The sequence below is a fragment of the Micropterus dolomieu genome, linkage group LG14 (genome assembly GCF_021292245.1).
Source record: "Micropterus dolomieu isolate WLL.071019.BEF.003 ecotype Adirondacks linkage group LG14, ASM2129224v1, whole genome shotgun sequence".
NCBI lineage: Eukaryota > Metazoa > Chordata > Actinopteri > Centrarchiformes > Centrarchidae > Micropterus > Micropterus dolomieu.
The window spans coordinates 17,290,900-17,301,028 of NC_060163.1; the positions used below are offsets into that span (position 1 = coordinate 17,290,900).

Genomic DNA, 10,129 nt, shown 5'->3' on the forward strand with positions numbered 1-10,129 from the left:
CTGAACATACATACTTTGACAACCCTTTTTTTCCTTAATTCATAACGTCCCTCTCAGAATGTTCTGTGCCGACACGTTACGTCTTTCAGTTCCTCCCTGATATAAAGCACAGTACATCCCACTCACGTGCAGCACAGCATATATCTGGCTGCTTTCCAAAAACTTCTTTGAGTAAACATTGTACAGTTCAGACCCTGCCAGACACAAAGACCGCAGTAGTTTCTGCTTTGCACTGCATTTCTCAATTTGCATGTGTAACCATCTGGTGTATCAGAACTCGATGTAACATGAACCGTTTAAAATAATTCCGTTGCATCGTTTGTTATACTTTAAAGCACTTCAATAGTGCCAGATAATATTTTGCAAAATTAATGCTAAAAAAAATAATTAAATAGTGTCAGCTACTCTTCTGCTGCATTCCTATCGATCTGCATTTTTTCATTGTTCCATTTGAGGGCAAATGTAGGGAAATGTGTGGCACATCTTTATAAATATAAAATGTATTTTTTAACATTGTATCATGTACCAAGTCATTTTTCATGCAGCTGACTGTTTTGTTTGCACCTCTATGCGGTAGATGAAAAATTCTGATGTAATGGTTGAGCAAAACAGGTGACGTAATGTGCAATGCCACACTGAACCAGCTGAGCTAAGCCAAGCCTGCATGAACTTTATTCAGTGCTGCTGTCAATACTCAGGGTGCACATACAGCATAGGCATTTATTTATGCTTATGAAGGATATTAAACAAAGAAACACAATATGATCCTTGCAAGTCCAGGCAAGTCCCTGTACATTTCCACAATACTGGGATCTGCTATTCATCACCCCAACTCCAACCCCCCTTCTCCGCCTGTTTGCCTTTCTTTTCTGCTGGCATGTTACCAGGCAAGATACAGCGCAGATGGCGTGCCTCCCTTTTTGATTGGCTGGCTGGAGTGCGGTGGGCGGGTCCGAACGGCCCCTATATAAGCATTGTTGCAGCATCTGCCGCAGCGCTGGGCAGTTGGTGAGAGAGAGAGAACAAGGTCAGAGGATAGAAGTTAGACTACAGTTATTGTAGACAATAACCATTCAAAAACCGTCTTAAACATAGACAACGGACTTGAACGGCGCAGTTGTTAAATAAGCTGTAAGTACTATGTTACAATTGTTAATTTTGCTAGCTTGGTAGCTAATTTGAACAGTTAAAGAGCTGCTAGCTACCGTCAAACAAAGGTGTTCTTGCTTTAAACTTAAGTTATATACTAAACGTATAACATTCCTTTACAAGCTATTATGTAAATTCCTCCTACATATGTTTAATTTAATCTATAGTTACTGCCTTTCATCTGGAGTTTGAGTGTTTATCAGTTGTTTTTGTTTCCTCATAAACAGCTGACCACTGAAGCAGCAGACACTGTTGAATACTGCAAAGAAGGAAACCATGCCTGCTCTCACAACACCAACTGATATCGGCAGCTTACCCCCTTTTCCAGTGGGCATCAGTCCCAGGAGGCTGTCCTGGGGCAAACTGGTGCAAAGACTGACTGATTTCAGCACGTCTGCCAACAACAGCAGTATTGAGCCTGGGTCTAACAATGGCAGCAGGAGTGATCTCTCAGACTCAGGTAAAAAAAAACACTGCAAGCATTTTTAACACTTCACTTAAGAGGTGAATTAGATTTTCCTCCTACAAGGTTCCAGTTCTAACCCACTGTCTCTCTTTAACAGGGTCAGATGTCTATAGTGACCTGTGTCCCTCTAATGAAGATCTGTTTTATGATCCAATGGAGGAGACCATCCTGAAAGAAGTAGTGGACCTTATTGCAGGCAGCCTGAGAGAAGCCAAAGACTCAGACTGCGCCTTACGATGTGCCAAACTGCTCATCCCTGAGAAACTTCTGGAGCACATCGGACAGGAGCTCCTTCACCTGGCAGCTAGTGAGCCCTGCGGTTTAAGAGGGGCTCTCATTGACCTTTGTGTGGAGCAAGGGGTCGTCTGTGAGAGCATGGGACAGCTATCTGTGGACCCCTACCTTGTCCCCACCTTTCAGCTGACTCTGGTGTTGAGGCTAGAGTCTGGCGGGCTGTGGCCAAAAATCCAAGGACTTTTTAGCACAAAGTCTCCTTCCACTCCGATAGTGAGACCAGCTATTAAGCTTAGCACTGGTTTCCGCGTGATCAAGAAGAAACTGTATTGTTCTGAAGAACTGCTCATTGAGGAATGTTAAAAAATGTAAGGGACTGACGATGTTTTATTGTCTGCATTTTTAAAATGCCCAGTTAAGCTCACAGAAGGGCCTTATTACTATAACTACATGTGTATGATGCCTTCTGAAGTGCAAGGATGGATGCCATGGTGTAACCTATTGTTCCTACTGTAAAGGAGCTGAAGTTGATGGTACCTGGAGCAGGTGTTGCTTTAACACTCACTCCTCACTGACAGTCACATTTTCAAATTACAATGTGTAACCATCATGATATATGTGGTGAATTGGCATTTTGTGAGTATTAAAGTACGTACCTCAGTTTCTATTGAAACCACACAACGGCAGCTAGCTATACGCTTAACAGTCATTGAAAACCATTGTTCTTTTTTTTAACATGGCAATTCATTGTAATGCACACAAGTGATGAATTGTACACCAAGCAAACCATTAGGGACCTTAGTGGCTGCTTGATTTCAAGGGCAAAGGCCTACCAGTGATTGCCTTGTGCAGTTTATGTGCAAGCTAAGATGAGCTAATATAACTTGATCTTGTATCTGTGTAGATCTGTCCTGCTTTCAACTTTATTTATTTGACATTCAAATACTCATTACATTGCACTTTTTTGTACTTTCATGATTGCAAATATATTTTTTTTTAACAATTCTTTTTTTTCTGGTGTCTTATTTCATGAAACTCCATTTGTAGTTTTACATCCTGGTTCAAATTTCCTTTGAAGTCTTTTTAAAGTTTCTGTTCGATTCTGGTAAATACACAACCACATATATGAAGCTGTATGCCTATTCTTTAACAAAGTATACCAGAATACTAGGATACTTGTAGTGGGGAGGAATAATGTTCAGCTTTATTGTGATATAGACCAGTTGACCGGCACATGGGCCAGGCGTCATCAGCCACATCATGTTTCAAAACAAAATCTGTCAAGTTAAAATTAGAAAGCGGAGGTGTAACATCTGCCAAAAACAGCAGAGTACATTTGTGGTTAAAGTGTGTGACGCTGCGGTTCCTGCCGGGCACATGTTGCACGTCCCCCAATAATGTGAACGTGCAGAAAGCCATGTTTTCCAGTTCCCAGCCTTTAGTCAGTCAGCCGGCAGGCTTAACGTGCCGAATGTGCTGACTGAGCTTTTGTCTGCACATTCTGCTCGGAGCGACGAGTCACTTCCAACACGTTTTAAGCATCCATATTTATTTTCATCTGGGAGTAAAAACAAGGTGGAAAAAAGTGAGCAAGAGCTGTAGTGTTTTCTTAGTCTGACAATCCATTTTTAAAATAAATAATACAAAAAATAAATAGCATACTATAAACTTAAAAAGTGTGACAAATAATTGCTTTTTCCCAAAAGATGATTTTCATCAGAGACATTATGCTCCAAAACTAGAACCTGTTAAAGTCCCACTTTGTGGGTAGGCACGTCTCTCTTATTCTAAGTGCCGTCAAGTTACACTATGTAAGTCTATCTTTAATACGATTAAAGGAGGCAAAGTGTGAAGGGACATTTCCTAATTGTTATCTCTCTCTCACACACACACACACAGACACAGCAGAAGACAAATCTCAGTTGTTCAACTGTCTGATAAACCCTGGACATGAGTGTATATTCATCAGAGGTTTCACAGTATTCCTGCATAGTTTCAGAATGTGCATTTGAAATCACATCAGCAAATCCCCCTAAAACTCGTGTCCACCACTGATCTGACTGCATAAAATGAAAAGAGGAAGCGTTCACTGTGGTATCTAGTCAACTGCTACATAAATAACATCCGTACTATTATATAACACTCACAACATTCTGGTTTCATACCAGTTTCTTGCAAAAAAACATGAAGTGACCTCAGCCAGCTTCATGGCTCCCAGTCAAAACTGTGGCTTGGTGGTTTTCCGAACCCCAATCTTGTCAGGAAGACAAGCGATTTTAAGTGGCTTTTCCATTTCAAAACATTATATTAACATTATGTTTAAATTTCAGATACTAAAATTCCACAGAGATGGTTTCAACCAGTTTGATGCAGATCGGTGCTGGTTTGTTTGTGTTGCTTGTTGAGTCATCTTCAGTCTCCAGATTGTTAAAGCTCATTTATTTACAGCCAATAATTGTTTGTGTTGAGTATGGAAACCTGGAGATAAGGAGAAGAAGAAGAAGATTTTTACTTGAAATGAAACATGCAGGTAGTCACTACACAATGTGTGTGAAAAAATGTGGTAGTCTGGAGAACTTGCTTTTAATTATGAAATGCAGCCTCAACCATGTAATGAAGCTGTGATCTCGGACAGCTTGACGCAGCTTGGTGTGCGAGCCCTCTGTGCTCTTTGGTACAGATCATTGTCTCCAAAATAGCGAGCCCTGTACAGCATGCCTTCCTCTGCAGGAAAACACAGAAACAATTCATGAAAGATATATGAGGGGTAATAATCAGAATATGTCTTTAATCATTTCTCTCTGGACTGATAATGGCAGAAACAACTTTCACTATTCATGGTTAAATAAATAAATAAGCACAATTTGTTTTCCTGGCAAACATACTTTGTTGTTTCTCCTTCCAGCAACTGTTGCGAAGGTTGGAAATATAATCATCCTCCACTGTCTGCTCCAAATTCTTCAGATTCACTCCAGTGAACTCCTTGGAGAACTGCTCCCCCACATAATATGGCACCTTCAGGTTCTCCGTCAGCCTCTTCTGTGTGTAACCTGCTGACCTGCGTGAAGACAGGACAAAGTGTGGTAGAGAATATCATGTGACCGAAAGCAGCGCAGGGAGAAAGGATCTGGCACTGTGTGTCTCTGTTAACATGACTCATGGCTGATGATGGCTCACAGATGGGCCAGAAACTACAGAAGTATATCTGAAACACAAAGGCAGACAACATGGAGCCAGCAATGCTTGCGAAGACAAAAGAGGTCTGTGGAACTAATCAAGGCAACATCAAGATGTTCTTTCTAAATCAAACAACTGAAACGTCAATATAATGCATCTGTCTTAGGAAGCAATGTAACAGCAAGGATCATAAAAGCAAGTCTATTTTTGGGCAGGTTAATCTATAAATCAGTGACACTTCAAACATGGTCATGAACCTTGGTTGGAATTTAATGTTAAATGAAGATAATCTTCTAAGTGTAATAGAATTTTGCACAACAACAGTTTTGTCGTTTAACATCCTTCTTTGGCAGGCGTTCAGAAGAAGGGGTCACACTCACGGCCTGAAGCTGAGGCTGTAGGGGGGGCTGTTGACCATGATCTGACTGAGGGCTGACACAATCACCAGGATGAGGATGGGCATGACCTGTACGAAGAGAGCGAGGCCTCCCTGCAAAGAAAACATTTCAGTGTCACCTTAACCTCAAGGCTGAATCAAACACATTCATAAGACTTATAGATGAGTTAATGTCTCCCCCTATTGTTTAACAATCGCTTTACATTATTTGCATTATCTGCAGTTTGCAGGAGATAATAACACCAAACTTACATCTCGCTGTTGCTCCCTTCTCTCTCGCCTTTGGTAACGCATCCGCCCGTTAGTGTACACATTAGCATTACCTAGATTAATGTAGCATATGTAGCAATGAATAGACAGATCATTACGAGTATTACAATGAAAATACTGTATCTCACAAACTTGGCATGGAAACCAGAGACACTAACTTGACGGGTAGCCTCCACCAAAGAACATATTAAAGAGGTCTTCAGGCGAAATATCGGGCTCGAAGTTTTCATTGTCTGGGCTGTGTCTTGAAGGATGCCTCCTCTCTTCTCCACATTGATCGTACTGTCTTCTTTTGTTAGTATTACTCAGAACAGCATACGCATTCCCAATAGCTGTTGGAATTGAAAAATTATGAAGTTATGCTTGAGCATCACAAAAATGGGTTGAAAGACATCTATAAACACAAAGCTTTTATCATTAGGATTTTTGCATGACACCAGCATAGATGATGAAAAGTTCATGCTGGTCACCTTTAAATGCCTCTGTAGCACCTGGAGCATGATTCTTGTCTGGATGGAATTTCAAAGCAAGTTTTCTATATGATCTTTTGAGTTCATCCTCAGAGGCATCTGCCTGGACCCCAAGAATTTCATAGAAGTCTTTACATTGTTTTATCCTGTGTAGAGAAAACACATGATTGTCAGTGTCAGGTGTGTCAGGAGTATAAACTAGTCCTTCTAAACAACACAACATTTTCATAAATTTCAGCCTTACCTCCTCACAGCATCTAGCTGATCTGCCGTGTAGGATTTAGAGGCGTCTGAAGGTTTTTCTTCAGGTCTGGTATCCTCACTCTTGGTCTGCCGCTGTCGTGGCCCCGAGACCCCACTGAAGTCTGAGTGTCCGTCGTGTCTAGGTATAAATCCATTCTTTGCTATTAGCTCCAGCAGAACTAGAAAGGAGACAATAACAGCTAACATTAAAAGATATTCAGACACGGCGCAGTTGATGTTATTTAATGTTATGTGACCTGGCAGGTCTTGCAGCAGGTGCCAGATACTACAGGTGGGACCATTACACTGTAAAATATTCCCTGCATTAATAGTAACATAATAAGGACCCTCACATCAGTAGATGCTATAACACAGGCCCCTCAATCACAGAAAGTGTTTGTTAGATTAGATTATTACAGCAACTACACTGAACAAAATTATAAATGCAACACTTTTGTTTTTGCCTCCATTCATCATGAGCTGAACTCAAAGATCTAAGACTTTCTCTATGAACACAAAAGGCCTATTTTTCTCAAATATTGTTCACAAATCTGTCCAAATCTGTGTTAGTGAGCACTTCTGCTTTGCCGAGATAATCCATTCACCTCACAGGTGTGGCAAATCAAGATGCTGATCAGACAGCATGGGTAGTGTGCCTTAGGCTGGCCACAATAGAAGGCCATTTGAAAATGTGTTCCAACTTAACCCATAGGACCTAGAGTTATTCATATAAACTACTGAGACATCACAGTATTTTATACCAAATACCAAAATAACAACATATATACATGTGACAATGTTCTAAACATGACTACTAGTGAATTTTGTATATTTTTACAGCCAGGGAAATCTCAGCTACAATAGTCATGTAACCTGAGAACTAACAGTAATAGAGTCTTCCAAATGCCCCCAAAATACATTTGAGCTATATCACTATTACAGTGTCTGCTGTATATACACAAGATTTAAGTAACTGTACTCAATGTCTGCATACATCCATATACTGTATCACAAGACTGATAAAACTGCATATCTATGCGACAGTATTTACGGGAAGTTTTGTTTATTACCCTTTCGGTAAAAAATACATTAAAACAGACAGACATTTTACAACAAAGTGCTCCACAACAATAATTAAGCACAAAGGACAAAATGCAAGCAACACACACCTCGTATCACCAGGATTTGTTTAACAGAGCTACACTGGGATGAATAAAGGATCTCCCGGCACAGGAAGCCCGCAAAGGCAGTACCTTGTACCTCCAGCCTGATGGTAACAACCATTCACCATAGTGAGGGTGTGATACGTCACAGCATCTGTTGGTGCTTTCAGGATATATTTGGACCCAAGACATTTTTGAGGCAGAAAGTTAGAACAGTCACTAATTGTCATGTCGTCCCTCAGACCAAAAAACAAATACCCGTGAACTTATACCACAATAACCAACATTTCAAATCTAGTCTCATATCCAATACAATATAACATCGCCTGTTCATTTCCACTCTACCAACTGTACATGGATACACAAAAGAACAACGGCTCCAAGTATCCGAGAAAGAAGATGATCCAAGTTGTTTGTGAATAATGGACATTTAATAGAGATGTGCATAGCTGATTGCAGCTGCTGTAATTTTTTCTCTTTGCTAAAATAGCAATCTGTAACAAGTGTAGGATGTGTGTGTGTGTATGTGTGCACGTGCATTTTCAGAGTGTGTGACATAATTCATAAAATGTAAGGCATGTCACATCATACTCCATATGGGTAAATGTATATGTATGCACGAGGTATGTATGAATAAGCATGGGACATAATCATAAGTAATTCATAAAGCGTTTGTTAAAACGAAAAATCCATTCTATTTTAATTCCTTTAAGAGTCATTGTAACTGATAATAATGTGTAATGCTGTTTACTGTGAAACTGTGATATTTTCTGAGTTGGTTATCATATCGTGCAAATATAATACAGTGGCAACCCTACACAGTACATATAGTACAGTCTTTTTTCTTGAGTGTTGTATTTGTTTATTATGGTATCTCTTGGTCTGGAGCTAAAGCCAATAACCAGAGTGATAACACATGGGCAACTGGCTTTCTAGGATCTTGGTCATCTAGTGCAGTGGTTCTCAAACTTTTTCACACCAAGGTCCCCTAAATTCACACAAATTAGACCACAGACCCCCATTTGACACAGACCCCAAGATTTTGTCGCCCATCTGATCGGATTTTTGCTTTAAGATGTTTTATCCCAGAAAATGTATAAAACCCAAAATAGTCATACATTATGTCACATTACTTGAATGGAATAATAATGAAAATAAATGATTCCCCTTCTTGCTGGGGGTCCCCTGAAGCCCCTCAATGACCACACTTTGAGAACCACTGATCTAAGGGTCTTTGTGCCCCTCTGCTCCTCTTGCCCTGTCGTTGTTTACAGGCTTAGCTTTCTAATGGAAGAGCAACTGACACCCAATGACACCCTTACCACATCTGTGTCATGTTGAGCAGGTGTACATGATGTTTCTTAAAAATAGCAGGAGCAATTTAATCTCTCTTTAATTTAAAACATTATGAAGAGCAGGTGTGATGAACGAAGTAACCAAACCAGCTAGCCAGTGTGCTAGCAAAGGCCCCGGCTGCATGCCCTGCAGAGCTCATCCGGGATGCAGGTGATGCTGCCGCTGATGATGCTGCGTATCTCTCCGGCTGAAGCGCCCCTTACTTCGGCTCGGCCATCTTAACTCACCTTTGGCTTTCTCTGTCGGGAAGAGTCTCTGCGCCTTCTCCAGGAACCTCTGCGCCTTCTCTGGCTGGTCGTTGGTTAACAACGCAGTTGCAATGTCAATGCAGCGCTCCGCTTCGTCCCTGTTTACTTCCATTGCAGCGGACAGCTCGGCTAACTGGACCAGAAGTAAATAAAGGCGCCTGCTGATGACGTCATGGGGATGCTGAGTGCGTCTTGTGACTTAAAATGTCAGCGGGACATCGTCTTTGCTGCTGGTGTCTGGAGACGTTTTTTAAAAAATGGGTTAGTGCTGTTTGCACGGTATGAGCACACGGTCCAGCTCCGCGTAGTGCCTGATTTCTCCATTAGATGGAGACAAACCGTCTGTTTTCAAATGTAGGTCATGGAGGAGAAAACACACGTGTTCAGTCCCTTTCATTTTGGTCCTGTGAAATACCGGTATATCTGTACCTGTCTCCTCGGTTCAGCATCCGCTTAGTTATGGCCATTTCACTGCACACTTAATAGTGTTTGTGCATTAATTGATTGAAACGAATTGGATTGGAATTTCAGCACATAAATGATAAATCATTAAAACGTTCATATTCCTATTCAGCAGCGAGTTTATAGACACAATTAGTTCTCTTGCGGTATATTCTAAAGTGACCCTAATGTACTGTTATCTGTTATAGTATTTTACTTGCTCTAATATTACGTGGATATTTAAATTATTTTCCTATTCTCTGAATTATATTAATTCTAATTACTTTTTGGGGCATGAAAATTATGTCACACGATATGCATCCCTGCATTTCCACTATGTGGGCGGGCGCAAGGGGAGAGGAGGTGAGGGTTGGGGGGGGGGGGGGGGGGGGGGGGGGGGGGGGGGGGGGGCGGAGGGGGGGGGGGGGGGGGGTATGTCAGAGGATATGTCTCAGAGCTACAAGTTGACAGCAGATTGACAAAGTCGAGTGAACACTAGCTGGCCTAACACTCGC

General features: G+C 41.2%; 2 protein-coding genes across 3 annotated transcripts; one reads left to right on the top strand and one right to left on the bottom strand.

The window, feature by feature from the left end:
• The first annotated feature begins 971 nt into the window (after positions 1-971).
• Positions 972-2,854, top strand: ddit4 (DNA-damage-inducible transcript 4). The gene is made up of 3 exons (XM_046068684.1): positions 972-1,131; positions 1,377-1,609; positions 1,713-2,854. The coding sequence occupies exons 2-3, from the start codon at positions 1,426-1,428 to the stop codon at positions 2,210-2,212; spliced, it is 684 nt and encodes a 227-aa protein (XP_045924640.1). The 5' UTR covers positions 972-1,131; positions 1,377-1,425; the 3' UTR covers positions 2,213-2,854.
• A 527-nt stretch (positions 2,855-3,381) lies between these two features.
• Positions 3,382-9,464, bottom strand: dnajb12b (DnaJ heat shock protein family (Hsp40) member B12b). Of its 2 annotated transcripts, none has more exons than XM_046068679.1 (9): positions 9,153-9,464; positions 6,408-6,585; positions 6,164-6,309; positions 5,852-6,025; positions 5,676-5,746; positions 5,407-5,516; positions 4,735-4,907; positions 4,457-4,573; positions 3,382-4,327 (listed from the first exon to the last, which is right to left on the bottom strand). In XM_046068679.1, exons 1-9 carry the CDS (start codon positions 9,283-9,285, stop codon positions 4,284-4,286), a joined length of 1,146 nt encoding a protein of 381 aa, XP_045924635.1. In that variant the 5' UTR covers positions 9,286-9,464; the 3' UTR covers positions 3,382-4,283. The 2 variants fall into 2 exon arrangements, with proteins under 2 accessions (XP_045924635.1, XP_045924636.1); XM_046068680.1 differs by having other exon boundaries at positions 4,431-4,573; positions 9,153-9,459.
• Positions 9,465-10,129: the final 665 nt, after the last annotated feature.

What these genes read in the sequence shown, in the direction of transcription:
- dnajb12b (XM_046068679.1), bottom strand. Translation starts at nt 9,285, where the DNA reads ATGGAAGTAAACAGGGACGAAGCGGAGCGCTGCATTGACATTGCAACT. An exon ending in CCCGACAGAGAAAGCCAAAG is followed by an intron (nt 6,586 to 9,152) that starts GTGAGTTAAGAT and finishes TCTCCTTTCTAG; the next exon opens with TTCTGCTGGAGCTAATAGCA. An exon ending in CAGCTAGATGCTGTGAGGAG is followed by an intron (nt 6,310 to 6,407) that starts GTAAGGCTGAAA and finishes TTCTCTACACAG; the next exon opens with GATAAAACAATGTAAAGACT.
- ddit4 (XM_046068684.1), top strand. Translation starts at nt 1,426, where the DNA reads ATGCCTGCTCTCACAACACCAACTGATATCGGCAGCTTACCCCCTTTT. An exon ending in GAGTGATCTCTCAGACTCAG is followed by an intron (nt 1,610 to 1,712) that starts GTAAAAAAAAAC and finishes TCTCTTTAACAG; the next exon opens with GGTCAGATGTCTATAGTGAC.